Source organism: Belonocnema kinseyi, chromosome 9, assembly GCF_010883055.1.
Source record: "Belonocnema kinseyi isolate 2016_QV_RU_SX_M_011 chromosome 9, B_treatae_v1, whole genome shotgun sequence".
Lineage (NCBI taxonomy): Eukaryota > Metazoa > Arthropoda > Insecta > Hymenoptera > Cynipidae > Belonocnema > Belonocnema kinseyi.
In genome coordinates this window covers 109,873,543-109,890,189 of record NC_046665.1, presented here as the reverse complement: position 1 = coordinate 109,890,189, position 16,647 = coordinate 109,873,543, and the positions used below count along the sequence as shown (strand labels likewise).

At 35.9% G+C, this 16,647-nt stretch overlaps 1 protein-coding gene across 6 annotated transcripts in view; it reads left to right on the top strand.

The window, feature by feature from the left end:
* The window catches only part of LOC117179332 (ecdysone-induced protein 74EF), a 348,553-nt gene that overhangs the window by 320,880 nt on the left and 11,026 nt on the right, over positions 1-16,647 (top strand). For all 6 annotated transcript variants that reach the window (XM_033371003.1, XM_033371006.1, XM_033371004.1 and 3 more), the window contains 3 exons: positions 10,022-10,258; positions 11,603-11,773; positions 12,097-12,336. In XM_033371003.1, coding sequence (XP_033226894.1) covers positions 10,022-10,258; positions 11,603-11,773; positions 12,097-12,336 — 648 coding nt within the window. The remainder of the gene's footprint in view (positions 1-10,021; positions 10,259-11,602; positions 11,774-12,096; positions 12,337-16,647) is intronic.

The following is a 16,647-nucleotide window of genomic DNA, read 5'->3' as shown; positions in this document are numbered from 1 at the left end:
GTAGGTGGTCACAATAGGAAACTGGGGTATGTCCTTGTGCTCTTAGGTGGTTATTGGAACGTTGGCACGGAGACGTTACCTTCATCTACAGGGCGTTGCACAACAAAATATTTTATTTAATAATTTATAACAATATCAAATATGATTAACACAATTAATTCACTTAATTTCCTTGAACCTAAAGCATTTTATATCTAAGAAATAAACAATTTTTTCTGAAAGCTAATTGCCAAGGAAAAAAATGGCACTCGGATAAATTTCCATGGAAGTGAGAATCGATTTTCCAAAGAGCCTTGAATGTTTACGAGTTTGGTATCAATACTTTTTTAATAGCCTAATTATGTAAGAAGTCAACGTCCGAGAGGTTCTAATTTACTGTTAACTTGATTTTCCTTTCATTTTTTCATTTTATTTTTTTCAAGTTGAAGACTCAACAAATGGAAATGGCAAAATACTCGTTAAAAAGTCTTTATAGATCGATGGAGGTTATTCAATGTACCTGGAAATAGTTGTTATCGCACTGCAGGGATCGAGTGTTTGCCATTGTTCTCACTATCGTAAGGAGAATCGCAAACCTGATTAACGCACTTTTTTATTATATTGGAATTTGCGTATAATTATAATTATTTCCAAATATTACACACCCTTGCATGCCTATCCACTCATGAAGACAGTAAACAAATAATACTGAAAATTCGTAAACCTTAAATTCAAAGATTAACTGAAATTCAGCTAAAAATTGGCTGATTTTAAGAAGGTCTATTTCTGCCTCTTTCTAGCTCTTTTCTTTTTATCTTTCTATCTCTATCTATATTTCACAATTTAATCATAGTTTTTCTTAAATTCAAATCAAATTTACTTGAATCCAGAAACATTTCCACTGAATTTAAGTTCATTTCGGAATTTAAGTACCTTTCCGAGTACCTTTTAACAAAGTACAAAAATTTTCTAAAAAAGATGAGTTTTCAACAAAATACATGAAATTTTAACCAAGAAGATTAATTTTTTTATAAAAAATACCCATTTTTCAAATGAAATGCATGAATTTTGAACTGCAAATAGTGGAGTTTTTAACTCAAAGAAACTAATTTTCCACGAAAAACGACAAATTAAAAAAAATACTGTTTTTTTTTTTTAATAAATAGATGAATTTTTAACTAAATATTCCAATTTTCAAGCCAAAAAAAAAAGAATTATCGATAAAAAAATACGAATTTTCAATAAAGTGCATCAATTTTTAACCAAATAGGTGAATTTTTATCCAAATAGATAAATTTTCACAAAAAAATATTTATTTTTCACGAAAAAAGACAAATAAAAAAATACTTGTATTTTCATATAAATTGATGAAATTTCGACCAAATAGTCGAATTTTCAAGCCAAAAAATGAATTTTGTAACGAAAGAGATGAGTTTCAAATAGTTGAATTTTAAACTAAAAATATAAATTTTCAACAAAATAGATGAATTTCTAATCAAACCGTTGAATTTTTAGTCAGAAAGATTAATATTCTATATAAAAGGTGAATTAAAAAAAAACATGAATGCTTAACCAAATAGTCGAATTTTTTTACAAAAAAATTAATTTACTACAAAAAGGATGATTTTTCAACAAAACACGTGCATTTCTAACCGGAAAGTTGAACTTTCAACTCAAACGAATTCATTTTTAACAAAATAAATACATTTTGTACTAAATTGATAAATTTTGAACAAAAAACATGAATTTTCAAACCAAAAGGTCGAATTTTCACTAACCTGGTTGAATTTTTAACGAAGAAAGATTTTTCAGTCAAGAAAAAAAGTCAACTGAATTCTTGAATTTTAGAAATAGAAAGACGATTTTTCTATAAAACAGTTAAATTTTCAAACCTAAAGTATAATTTTGTAACAAAAAATTTAATTTTCAATAAAGTAATTGAATTTTCAACCAAAAAGACGAATTTTTAACGAAATGCATCAATTTCCAAGAACATAGTCCAATTTTCAACCCAGAAAATGAATTTCCTAGGAAAAAGCCAAATTTTCAACAAGATACATGAATTTTCATCGATGAATATTATCTAATTATCGTTTTCGTTACCTTTTCAAATTGTAACGTTCGTTTACTTACTACTTAAAAAAATTTAACCGTTATTACTGTCTTATTTGAGAAATATTTACGTAAAAAAATATTTTTGAACTACCTTTCGAAAGTAACTTATATACAACAATTTTTATGGTGACGTGTCAATGCAAAAAATTCTATTTACCAATTTGTTGCCTATTTACAAAAATAACTTCGTTGCCAATACCTTTACACAAAAAGTAACTATTCACAATAATCAGTCAAAAGAACCTTTAATAGAACAAAGAATAATAGTTTAAATGAAAATTAACGTTCATTTTAAATAGATTTAAAATAGGTTGACTATTGCCTTCCGGCAACATGCGCCGGATTTTAGTCTTCACTTTTACCATATTTTGTAGTCACGTAATGTTTTTACCGCCGGGATTCTAAATAATTCATTGCGAATTCCAAAGAATTCTAGTTTAATGCCAACATGCTTACAAATTCATCTCGACAAAATCTGCCGGAATAGAAATTAAAAGGGTGATCTTTGTGACAGATTTGAATTATTTTTTATCTCTTTATCCGTGCCCCCACCCCCCACCCTTCCCGAATCTTAAAAACGGTGACTAGAGCGACGGATAATTCTAAGCTTGAAGATTCTTCTCCGGTACCGTATGCTGGAAGAGAAAAATATTTCAGAAGAGAAAAATATTCCAGAAGAAAAAAATATTCCAGAAGAGAAAAATATTTCAGAAAATAAAAATATTCCGGAAGAGAAAGTGGAAAACCGGGAATAGATACCGGAAGAAAATGCTAGAAAAGAGTGATAGAAGAGGAAAGTATTTGCGTGATCCGTGAATGGGACACCCGGTAGGTCGACTCGAAGAAGGTAGTGGTGGGGTGTGTACGTTATTATCGCTATAGGTATAGAATATAACTATAGAGTATGGAACGAATAGGCCGGTGCATAGAAGAGGAAGAGCAGTGCGCTCGTTGAATGCACCAGCCATGACCTACATAGTAAACCGTGTTGTGGGCTAGGCTAGCCTACGCTAGCTACCTAGGCTATTATAGCAACGAGGTACACCGTCGCAACTATGCGAGCGATAGGTACCTACTTATATTGTACAATGTACATATTATCCCACCCATGCATCCTTCTCGCACTACAATACAATATCTCGATCGCGTGCTTCGTGCGTATACACTTTTTAACACTTTAAGGCCAAAGATCTCACTTTTTAACCTCTTTTTATTATCTTTTCAAAATTACACTTTTACCAAGAAAACATCACATTTTTTCTCTTCGATTTCATTCCGAAATTCATTTTCCACAATATACATTCTTCATTGTAGATATTTTCTTATAATAGCGAAAATAGGCCCAGCTCGAAAATTCAAATCTCATTATCTCGAAAGGTACAACTTCGAACGAGATTTAAATTACATTTTTCTCAATCTGCAGAGTGAACCAATTAGAAATAAAAATATAAATATAATTAATACTTCTAATATTTATGATTGAAGCTTGAGGTTAGGTTCTATTCAACTCCTAGTTTCCCTTCTGTTTAAGGATTCTGGATTCTGAATAAAACACGTTCCACAATACTCGTTCTTAATCACAGATATTTTTTTTTATAATAGCAAAATCAATCCTGAGTGTTAAACAATAAAAAGCAATCACGAAAATCTAAATACCATAAATACTTCTAAAGGTATTTACAATTGAGATTTGAGGTTAGGTTCTATTGGCACCTTTTTTCCTTTCGATCGAAGATTGTAGATTAAAAATAAAAAATAAAGTTACTAGTTCCCTAACGGTGTCAATGAATGAAGTTTCGCTGACCTGAAACTTTCCATTGGAAACTTTTCGCGTTTGTGTGAAAGTTACTACTACTGCCTTTTAACTGCAGAAATGCATAGATATTTCTAGAATCTAGAATTCATTTCGATGGCAAATTCCTAGTAAGGAATGATTGATGCGGTCTTGTGAATCGAGGAGGATGAGAAGCGATTTTTAAGCAGCAACTCCAAAATAGTAGCGAGCGAGAATTATTACAGTACTCTCCTATCGCGTAATCTCGTTACGTTAACGTACTGTCGTCCCTCTTTATCCTTGACACCTTTTCTCTTCCTTCTTTCCAGTGATGAATTAATCGACCTCGGAAGATAATTTGAAAAATGGCCAGCGACCTTTTCTCGAATTGAGTCTAAATCTTACCCTATATTCTTTAAATTGAAAATTAGGTCCTATTCCTAAACTTAACATTAAGGATCTTAAATTCCGTCTCTAAAAAGAAGTTTTGAATATTTAAAACATCATTTGTCGTTAGTGTTTTGAAAGTAAAAGCTGAAAAGGTGCAGATCGAAATCATTGTCTTCAAAATTCGCCTTAGGAGATTTCCCCCCTAGGGTGCCTGAGGCACCCATTTGAGATAGAATCGGTGCAGGTACCCAATTTCTCGGATTTCGTCGCTTGAATCAATGACAGTAGGGAAAGTTGACGTAATAAGGTTGGAACCATCTACCTACAGTGAAGAACATTTTTCTAAACATTTTTTTATCGTGAGTCACGAGATAACCCAGTTTCGAGTCTTACTGAAACTCTAATGGAATATTCTAGTCTAGTCCATTCTAGCCTTCTGAAGAATTTTCCGCCCTAATGAGTGAAAGGGTTGTTCCCCCTTTGCGTCTTCCCCCTCGATATGAGAAAATTACCCTCTTTTATTCAACATGTATTCTGAACCTATAGTCAAGAAACTGTTGCCTCATTTTTCCCTTTTCTTACAACCTTCCCTTTTTCGTACCCTTTCCTCAAATATCCTTTATTTCACTTTTTTACGCCTCAGTTAAAGCATCGCAGAATTACTGTCTTGCTTCTAAGGGGCTTCCTTTTGTTCCTTTACCTTCGATTTCACTTTTTATTTCCGTGCAAAGGAAGTGGGCGTATGTACCACGCGTACGCAGTCTTACAAAAGACACCCTCGAAATTCGACATAGCCAAGCATTCAGCAAAAATGGGTCAGGGACGAGACATGGTGCCCTTTTTCCTGACGTGGGAGAGGAAAAAAATACCTTTAGAGTCCCCATCGAAACTTTTCTGTTCTTAGGGAACAATTGTGATTCGATTCGGATCCCTTGAAAATCGATCAGGGACTATAAGGAATATAAAAGCGAGATTGTCCTTGAAAACTAAGCGGCATAACATTCCAAAAAGTAAAAATAAACTTTGTTTAAATCTTTTTTTTTTAGCAAATTCAGGATGTTGATATTTCGAAAAATAAAGGTAGATCAAATTAACGTAATTAAAATACTTGATCTTTCTTGTCCGTTGTGGAGGTTCACACAAGAATAAACGTAATCCGCTCACCAACACCGGCGTTAAGGCACTCTCGCTTTCGACGAAGGAAGTGGGTCGCTCACATAGCCACCCGTTGAGTCGCTTCCGGTATCGAAATTTCCGGCTTTGGAAATCGAGAGTTGAGATTCTAACTCTTGAAAAAGGCCTTCTGCAGATTCAATTTCACAATCATTTTTTGTTTATAATAGTAAAATCAGTTGTGATTTAAAACTCTTACTTAAAGTTAATATAATTATGTGCATAGTAAAGCATGTTTGATTTAAAGTCAATATAAGTCACTTTGATTATTTATTGAATAATAAGTAATATAAGTAAGCTGAATAAGCTAATAAGCTATGCATATTAAGTTGCATTGGAAAATTAACATTTGACTTGGAAAAGCCTGGAAATGACTTGGAATTGACCCATGAATTGCCAACCTTACGCCTGTAATCTCAGAAGATTTAGCGAAAAGTGTTGATTGAATTTATGAATTTTATAGGATCCCTGATTTCCATTTATGCATGAATAATTTTTTTTTTGCTAGAGCTTCCGTTTATCGGATTTATGCTCATGCGAGTGAACTAGATACGTCGTTGATATTTCCACATGTTGCATTAAATCAAAGCGATGAAATTGGCCTCGCTCAATGTCCTCGAGTATAATGTACTCGATATGTATGAAAATCATCCAACTCTATAGATATGAAGAATGTCGGAACACATTCTTAAGCTATTATGCTTCCTGTAATATATTCTACTAACATTTTGCAGAAATCTTAATATAACTCTGGGGTTATTGCACTCTGATGTAGCTAATAATATTCATGTCACTCCTAGTTCGGGACAGTTTAACGTTTTCAACAGGCCATGAGTTTACACTCCCAAAAATTATTTCTACTTCCGTTTTCTGCAAGCTCTATTACTCTTTTTTAGTGTTAATTCAGTTTGGAAACCGGGTTCCTGTGATCGGTCATAAATAGAGCTCGACAGGGGGTGGATACCTAGAGGAGTATTTCTGAGGATTTTCTAGAGTTGGATCAGGAAGATTTGTGAGACTCGGAGAGCTGGAAAGGGGTAGTTTCCCACTTTTTGGGTCTGTTAGGATACTTATAGTGATTTTCCAGGGATTACGTATTAAATATTTATTTTCGACAAAAGATTATCTGCTCTTTTTTTTCATATTTCTCTCACCCAGTAAATTTTTTGCACCTGACTCCACTCTATTCATCCGCTTTTCATGAACAGTGCCAAGAGGCTTATTAGCCCCAGGCTTTTTTGAATAAGCACTTTAGACCTTTTGTCGCCGACTTGCATAATGTACTTTGTCCACATTTTTCCACTTCCCTTTTCACTTTTATTCTTCCCCCTTATAACATAAAGTGAAAAGAACCTCTTAAATTTTTCCTATTAAATCTGCATCTATATTTCTGTAATTAAAATTTGTGTAATAAGAGTATCCATTACGAAAGTGTTTGTTGACCATCTGCGGGAAGTGTTAATTGGGCCGTTTTATATCCGGAGTTGAGGGGAAATGCAGGGGCATATAAAAAACTCGGGCATTAATTTCGCGACCTGCACAGGTGGTGAGGCGCGCACCTGAAAAGTGGCGTGTGTACCTGGCTCTTTTCTGGGACACATATACGGGTACACAGCATACCTGCGTGTGTACTTGAAAGAGCGGCAGAGTGCCGACCGACATCGGACATGTGATGTCACATCGAAAGAGAGAGTCGTTACCGTTACGCAATGGCAGACACGGCCAACTCGTAAATATACATATACACACCTACCTGCTCACTTACACTCTTACACACCTCCAAAACTGTAGATACGTGCATGTGAACCAACACTCGAAGGCAAAACGAGAAAGCTTGGTCCAACTCCAGACAAACGCTGACCTTACGTACCAAGTTTCAGAACCGGAAACACTGCCATTTTTTTCTGGTAACACTATTTTGCCTTTCTAGTAGCATTCATTAGGCATTTCTTAACAAATTGGTACATTTCATTTCTTGGGACCACTAAAATTACTCGTTGATACCATTATTATGATTTTTTGTGTGCTCAATCTGAGATTTAGGCCAGGGAGATAAGGCCTTTCCGGTGTAAAACAAACGACTGCGTCGATATATGCCGGAAGCGCAGACGAGAATGAATGCAGGAAGTGACGCGTAGGAAGTGAAAAGTTTCGCTGAGTACAAAAATTTCTTTGAGCGGGTTTGCATGGACGCCGGGCGTCGGTCGATCCGGCTAGACGTCCGCCCCTACGCGTCGTCAACGACCTATCAAGGTCAGCGAAGGTTAAACGTATTTAGCAGACAGACGCACCCAAAGCCAAGGGGGTCAATTTAATTGTTAATCTCCTAAATTTAATGGTCTCGTAAATAAAACACGTCCTGCAAACGACCACGACCCCGGAAGTCTCGAAAAACGAGCCACAACTAGCAGCTCTACAATTTAGTGCTTTTGTTATTCACCTTTTACGACAGTGAAATTAAAAGTTTCGGTCATTTTCTGTTTCTATGATATTTCCGTGTAATAATCTACATTTTATTATGGATGATTTGTCCGCTAGTTAAACCGCAGATACTCTACCCGCTATGTATGGAAATTGCTGAATAATTGTTTGATTACTATGTAGAACTTGTGGTTTCCCCCTATCGCGTGTTTTAAGATAATACGAATCGAAAGATGATCTGAAATGCACCCCATCATCGACCATGGGGCGAAGCAAGGACGGACGCGTTTAACGTCCTAGCAGACGACAATTGAAGGGAGTACGTACTTTCAATTAAAACAATTTCCCCCCTTTCAGTTACATCCACTCCAGACATACTTGATTATTCATTTCCTGAAAGAAAACCACCATCAGAAGACTTTCAACATTGAGTTTCTATATTAAAAATACGAAGATTACTAGTGCCTCCTGAGAATTGCAAGCACGACCGAAATTTTGGTATTCCTCACTTGGAAAATTTAAGAAAATTACCTGGACAAATTGATAATTACGAGAAATTGATTCAGCGACTTTGATTGCAAAACTTGAAAGTGGATGGTGAAAAATAGTCAAGATTGCTCTGTAACAATACAACTTTTTAGATACATTTGGCAGTCAAATACAAAATATTCCTTACATATAAAGTTCGTTCTGTGAAGCACCTGATTTATCGTGTGCACATTATAAAAGTTGAAAAGCGTAATTCAGGTTTGGATAGGTCTGGGTCGATAAATAGGATACATAGTACAATACATAGTACATAGTACAATCTAAATTTTTTTGCACCTTCTTATTTCCCGGTTACAACAAATAATTAAAAAGACTTATAGTTCTTTTCCTTTTTCCGTTAACACAATTGGATATATTTGAAAAGCATTTTCTAATTTTGCTCATCATTAACTAGTTTATGTTTTACATGTTTTTCTTATATTTTACAATAACAGTAATTTTCACTATTAAGGTTGCAAAATATACTTGACACTTTTTATCAAGTAAATGTTACCCTTCTTGTTTTTAGCGTCTGTAAAACTTTTAACCTTGATGATCACATAACAGATTAGATAACGACTAACATTTCGGTAAGATAGAGACCATGAACTCACTATTACGCTCTTAATACTCGTATCTGCTTTCCAATTTGATCGATTAATTAATAGTATAGATAAAGCAAAATATGACGAGATACGGAATCGCATAATTACACATATCTACTTTCTCATCGCGAATGAGTTTCTCGCCTTTCCTTGCAACAATCAACACATAAATTGAAAACCTGCAACAAAGTCTTACGCGTTCTCATCATTAGATTTTTTCGCCCATATATCCAAGATATAATACCTCTGTTTGCCCTAGACAAGGTAAACAAACTCTGAGGAAATTGAGGATTTCATTTGTCATGATAACGTTTCTGAATAGTTTATTTGCAGTGAAAACAATTAATCGATATTTTACCTCTTGCAAGATTTCATTCTGACACACTTCAAGTTGAAAAATTGTGAATGCAAAAAAAGCTTCATCAAAGAAACTATTATTTCCTCAGTATTCCGAGGTCCGAGAAAGATCAAGACGATTTTCGCCTTAGGGTATGCTGCAATATCTCGCGCGAGAAGCGTTCTTCTCACGGTGTTATGACACTCGCTTGATTGTCATGAAACGATCAGTGCAGAATGTGCACCTCTCGATCAGCTCGGAGCTCTCGCGGCTGATCGTTTAAGATTTCCTCTCATTTTTTCAAATTCCTATTTGTTCCTCGAATTTCAATTTCTGAGCCCTTCTCATCTAAGATTCCGAGATACCCAACCAGGCCGAGAAATTGCTTAATGAACCTGACAGCGCACGCCGTGAGGTGGTACTGTCTGAAAGGAAGGCAGAAACACTGCAGTGGGTCAAGGAGAGACTACAGCTTTCACTTCCTCTTTGTGACTACGCGCTATCGCCGGCTCTCATTGGAGAACTCTTTATTTTTTTCTCGTCCTTTTTTCTTGCCACAAAACGGAAAACACTGTCACGGCACGTAAAATAAATTTTATGTACGTGGACGTGACACCTTGAAAGTGACGCAAAATCTTGCTCCTGAGAATATTACACGAGAATAGTTTTATAATACGTGATATTTATTTCTGATTTCAGTTGATACGAGGGAAGTCCAACCTCATGATACGGGAGAAAAAGAGGCCCTGGGATTAGCCACTGTTAAGGCTGAACCTGGTTCCACGACGGGAAATCGTCTTCTGCATGGAATCCTCTCCCAGCATCCCCAGCAACATTCGTTGGGTGTGCAAAATGGATATGGAAGACACCTGGCCAATCACCCCCAGCTGGGTCAACCCCCCTACACTGCCTCCATTGCCACCACTAGCAATCCAGGTGATAAATTCTTTTCTTTCTATATTATAAAATGATGTCACCGCCATCGGTGTTTCAGGAATTCTGAGGAGGCCCTTCCTGGTAGGCCTCGAGATTCTTCTAGAAGTCCTCTCAGAAGAGCCTCCTAGAAGTCGCCAGAGTCCATAAACTCCCACAAGGGGCTCCAGAGTCTCCCACGAGAGGCTACAGAGCCTCCCATGAGAGTCTTCAGATTCTCGCATGAGAGCCTCGAGAGATTCCCTTTTCCATTCATCCCTGTACATCCTTGCACATTTATTCTCTCTCCCTCCTCATCAATCCTCAAACGTTTCTTAAATAATGCATTTTATTTTATTTAAATTCGATCACAGGATAGAAGCCCCTTTGTTTAGTAGAAAAGAATATTTCAGGCATAAAAATAAACTTAGTAATAATTTCAAGATTCACTTTCTTATAGCTGAAAACATTGAAAGAAAGTTGTGAAATCAAACTAGTTTCAAATTACACTATTTAATTTTTATCTCCTTTTCAAGTAGCCTATTGTTGAAGAAAGTTGAAAACTACTCGAACCAAAAATTGCAAGGAAGAAAGCGTTAAAGGGTTTGTTTTAAAATTTGGCTTTGGGGATACATGTATCGCTTGCAGGCTCTTTAAATATGAAAAATCAATCTTGCTAAAATTTAAAGTTCCCGAGTAGAATTTTAATGATCGCATAATCTGCTCGCCTCGTACAACCCTTGAGGACTGGTTTGAGACGTTAAGCTCGTAACCGTGGGAAGCAGAGCCAATATGCATACCCAATGACCGGATGACCTTCGCCCGTTGCATAAAGATAGGTTTAATTGACGCTGCACGCGAAAACACGTTCCATTGCGTTCGATAAAGCAAGAAATGAATCTCCCCGACCTAAACTCCTCAGAGGTAAACTCCGACGTGTGTAAATGCCGAACGAGCCAAGCCAAGCGAAACTAGCCTTGATTTCACAATTTCACTTCCAGGATACGCGAAGATCTAACAACAAATGGAAAAGTCTCTAGAAATTGCTCATTTACGACCCGCAAAATGAACACGTTGCCAACTCGAACTTCCGTACATTAACTTTTGAAACGAAACAAAAAATAAATTGTAGCAGTCCGCAGCCAATATTTTCTCAGATTTCACTGGTCATTTCCGTTAACTTAAATATTTCTGATGCGGTCGAATTAATGTGCCGATTTTAAACAAATTCACCCATTCCTAAAGCTCCAGTCACAGGGCATCTTTAAAATATCCGCGTCCCCACTGATATGTTAACTTATGACTGGACTAATGGAATTTTTTTTCTTCTTTTTCCGGAAAATGAAAACAACATATATTTGGAAATAGGAAGTGGATCACTGCCAGCAAGTCCAGCCGACAGTGGAGTCAGCGATGTCGAGTCGAGCACATCCTCTGGTGGTAACGAGGACGCGAATCTCCTTCTAAAAGCAAGGCTCAACCCTAACTCGTCCCTTCAGCCAAGTCTCGCATCATCTCATCACTCACACCTGACAGCAGGTGAGCACCTAATCGCAAATTAAGAAAATCGTTGCCGCCGACTTTCAAGCTCATCAAGTCTATTAAAATCCGAAGAAAAACTATGAAATTCCACTCTACTCGGCATTCTCTCCGCCCCTCAATGCTCTGCTCTTCCAGCAATTTTAATTATCTCTCAGCAAAAAACGTTTGTTTTACCTTAGATAAAAGAATGCATTCTTATCGTAGTTTCCCCCCTTGAGAAATCTTAAGTTATAGAAATGTCTGAATTGGGGTTTAATTGTAGATGAAACTGCTTTTTCAAATACTCGATGTTATTTGCCATTTTTTGTATGAATTTGTAGCAGCCTTAGGAAGGTCAGCGTGCCACAGTCCGGGAGTTTACCCCTCAACGACGGGATTTTTGCCGCCAACATTTCACCCCCATCAGCACCACCCCTCCCAATATCACCCCCATAGAGGCAGCTCACCACACCATCAACACAGTAATCATGGAATGGGTCCTGCCATGGGCCCACCTCACCATCACCACCTCCACCAACCTCCGAATCTGCAACACTTGCATTATCGCCAACCACCTACCTGTAAGTATACAAATTTTCCGACAATTACATTTTCACTATCTCAATTTTTAACTCGAAATTGAAAAAGTTCTTTCTTATCGGTTAATATTTACCATCTTACATAAGATGATATTTTAATTAATACTTGGTGTCTCAAATAAAGCAGAAGTTTTATGTTTCGAGGATTCTCCTGGAATATTAGCATGCGTTTCTTAATCTTATGAGTGCTTGATATCATGATTAGATAATAAAGTTATTGGGCGTGTGTAATTTCGACGAATTGTGGCGCCTCTTGAAAATCTTCTTCTAAAGTTCTCGCCGGCAATTAATTATTATCAACATTTAAACGTCTTTTGCAAGGATACTACATTGCCTGATGCTACATATTTTGTAAAAACAAGTTTATTTGACGGCTGTTGCAAACAGATGGCCATAGTTGACCGAAATTCTATCTCGGTGTTGTTAAGTAAATTCTTGATCAAATCTTTGAGCAGATGTACATTGTAAAAGTTTTTTCTTTCCTTGTGAAAAAAAAAAAAACAGAAAGTCTTCTTTGACGCACGAGGCTGTTTAGTTTAGGTATTAGATCTTATTTGGACTGGAGAAGATTGCTTATCAGCAGGGAGAGGAGGAACCATTAAGTGAAAGGTCTCTTGATGTTAAAAAATTTTTTTAGCTGGACTGATTTGTAAAAATGATACAAGTGAATAAAATGTGAATAAAATATATAGTACAGCAGTCTATGCAAAAGTTAAATTATACTTTACGTAAAAATCCGGACCCTAAAAACATAATTAATTTATACAATATTATTGAAAAAGAAGTGGATAAAAAGTGAAAGGTTACAATGTGGAGCAAAAGGGGGTTATCGAAAGTGAAAAACGACGTCTGGCGTATTCTACATTGCGCGTTCGGATATTGATGTTGACCATTCGTAAAAGTAAAAAAAAAAAAAAAGAATCAGCTTGAATATTATGCACCTTGTGTAAGAGGAAATTTCTTGCATATCGTTCAACAACGTGGAATATGTTTGCTCGTGACCCAGTTCCTACCTTGAGTCTCGACAACCCAGATTCCCTCCCAGAAAAAAATTCGACCGTATAGCAGCCCCTTTAAATTTTCAACACCTAGTCTTTCCTCTATTCTATTTTCAATAAAGAAACGCCTCTATGAGCGGATTCGCCCAGAAAAATTAATCAACCAGATCTCTCTATTGGGAACAAGTTCCAATTTTTAGAAACTAAATTCATCAAACTTGCTTATATTACATAAAATCGGTTTTAAGGTAGCCGATCGTATTGAGCGTTTTCACTTTCCGCTCACATAATTCGAGTACCATACCTTAATTTGATGTTTGGAAATACATGCGAATGGGGACAAATTTGCGCGCCTCGCGTCGACTCTCGAATCGGCCTCGTTTCGCCGGCGCTTCGTGCGCATATTATAATCGCGTTACACGTTATACGGCCCACAATTGTAAGAGTGCGCGGCATGCGCAGCACACTCAGCAGACCGGCGAGTAAAAGTGTGCCGGATTGTATAATCGAACGTGAATAAGCAAAATGTTACGCCATAACGATTTGGTAACGGGTAGGCCCCACTTGGTCGGTAGCTTTGCGTTCCCATTGCGGCCGTCCGCGACTCGAGATTATTAAAAACTTGTTAAATCCATCCTGCCCCATAAAGCACCACCAAAACCACCAATTATGTCTTTTTCATTTTCTCCAAATAAGCATCATTCGTTCCATCTTTTCACAAAACGATTTTTTACTATCAGACCGATTGCGCACGAATAATTTACAGAATCAGTACTTGGATAAAAATGGATGTTCAAACGGAACATCTATAGATGTTCAGGGTTAACATATTTTATGTTTAACTATAGGACAACAATCTAGATGTTCAAAGTTAGCATCTGTAGATCTTAAAAAGTGAGATGCTCCTCACTAACATCCAAAATGTTCAACTGAAATATCCGAGCTCATGATCATTAGATTTATGGATATGTGGAATAACGCCTGTAAAAATTTCAGGAGTTTACTTAATAATGGTCATTTGAGGAATTAATTTATAGCTTTTTTTTAAATTTAAAATTAAACTTTAATGTTCCTACATGAACGAAAAACAGATAAAGGGTATGGAATATCGATCAGATGATATATTCAGTCAAGTTGAGGTTATGTTCAATATTTTTAATTCAAAATAAAAACGGGGGTAAGCAATCGGAGAACGAATGATCTGTAATCTGAATTTAAAATTCTATCTAATTTAAGTTACTTAAACTCAAATTTTATTTTAAATTTATCAACATTTTGTCAAATTTGTTAACTCAATATGCTCGGAAATTTAAGATCATTGTTCTCTCCTTTAGACAGAAAAAAGTCGTTATCCACTTTTATTTAAGAATAGCTAATTTTGATTCTTTTGAAATGTTCCAAAACTGTAATATTCCATAATTATAACATTGAAGATATATAGCCGTCAAATATAGTCGTGAAATTCCGATGCATGATACGCATGCGCATGGACGGTTTTAAAATCTAAATGTGTTTCAGTTTAACATAAAAATATTTTTACGCCTAACATCTTAAAAAGATAGTAAATCTTTGGCATGTTAGGCGCTACAATCTAACCCTGTGAATATCTACCTTTAAACATCCATTCTTCTCCGTGTGGGCTCTAGTTTGATTTGCCTGATTCTGTGTTGCCCCGAAACATTTTTCTTTATGTAAGACTTTTTAATTTCCGATAATCTTTTTAAACGATTTATAAAAGTTACTACAGTCTCATCGTCCTATTTCAATTGTTAGAATTTCCATGTCAATCTTTTAATCATTAATAAATTTCCACATTAACCTTCATTAATAACTCTGGCACTTTCTTCATAATGTCCGTTTTGGCTACACTTGCTAATTGTTTTCTCAGTTCATCAATATTTAGAATCTTGTCCAGTACTTCATCAAAGATTTTTAAATAATCTCAGACTTGACTTTTATTAAATTTATAAATTCACGAAGTTTTCCTTTCCTTGATTTCGTTTATTCTTTCCTCCAGTGATGTTTTCTACTCTCAACTTTGTTTGCGCACTACTTATATCAAATACGCCTTTGAATTCTAGTCTTCAATTGAGACATATGAGGTTGGCAATAAATAATCTTACAAGTTTTTGGAGGAAAACATATTCCATAAAGGAAATCATCATACGCATATACCATTAGGCTTCTATATTCGCTTACATATTTGATGCCTAATTACCAGAAGGAATAATGTAGAGAGGGTTCGAAACATTTTAGTTTCAGTTTTATTTGATTCGACCGGTTCTCTGTTTTAATCGAGTGGCCAAATTCGCTGTAGGTGTAGACTGGTCAACGAGCTCTGTGTCAATATTTCGAAACGCCAGTAGATTTCACTTTCGTTGCGTTCGATATCGAAAGCTCCAACGGACGCGTTGTGGAAACAATATTGAGAATGTGGTACGCAACCAAACGTCGATACAAAATCAAGTTTTTTCCAAGAACTCATTTTATATGTTTCTTTAAAAATTTTAACGTAGTTTCACAACTTCTCAGACGATTCTAAATAATTATAGATAAAAGATTAAAATTTCTAATAGAAAGGCTCATTTTCCTGCTTCATAATCTTGGCACCACTTTCAATCTTTTCGGTCGCTCGACTATTTAAAAATACATTTTTTCACTGTAGTCAGGCGCAAATTTGGAATAGTTTTGGCATCGTGTGGTGTTTTCGCCGCGGAAAATACACAAAAATGCGGCAACTCGTCGCCATCTCTTTTCCTGTGGATCGACTATGTCCTGGTTACCCTAGATCAAGTATTCCCAAGAGTATTTTTAAAATACTACCAGACACGAAACACACGCGTCGTAATTCGCTCCTTGGGTAACTGCGAAACATGATTAGTAAAGCAACAAAATAAATAAAGAAAGTGAAAAACAACTTTCAAACGTAGGGGAATTAAGAGGAACTAAAGCTATATATCGACGAAAAAAAAAACATGCAAGTGACGAATAATAAAAAAGACAATAATGTGCTGATCGAGCGATAAAAACACGATTTTCAAGTATCGACTTGTGCGCTCATAATTTACCATACTAATTCAGAAAGTAATAAGAATCTCCTCAATTTAGAAAAATTGTATAAACAATTGACAAGCCATTGTCAGAAATGTCAATTGGGAGAAGGTAATTATAGTCAAATGATTGAAGAAAATCTTGATTGGAGACAATAGCTTCAAGAAAAAAAAGGTATGGAGATACAAGACAAAGGATTTGTGGCGACGACAAAAGAGTTTTCTCATTTTCAATGACGTCATAT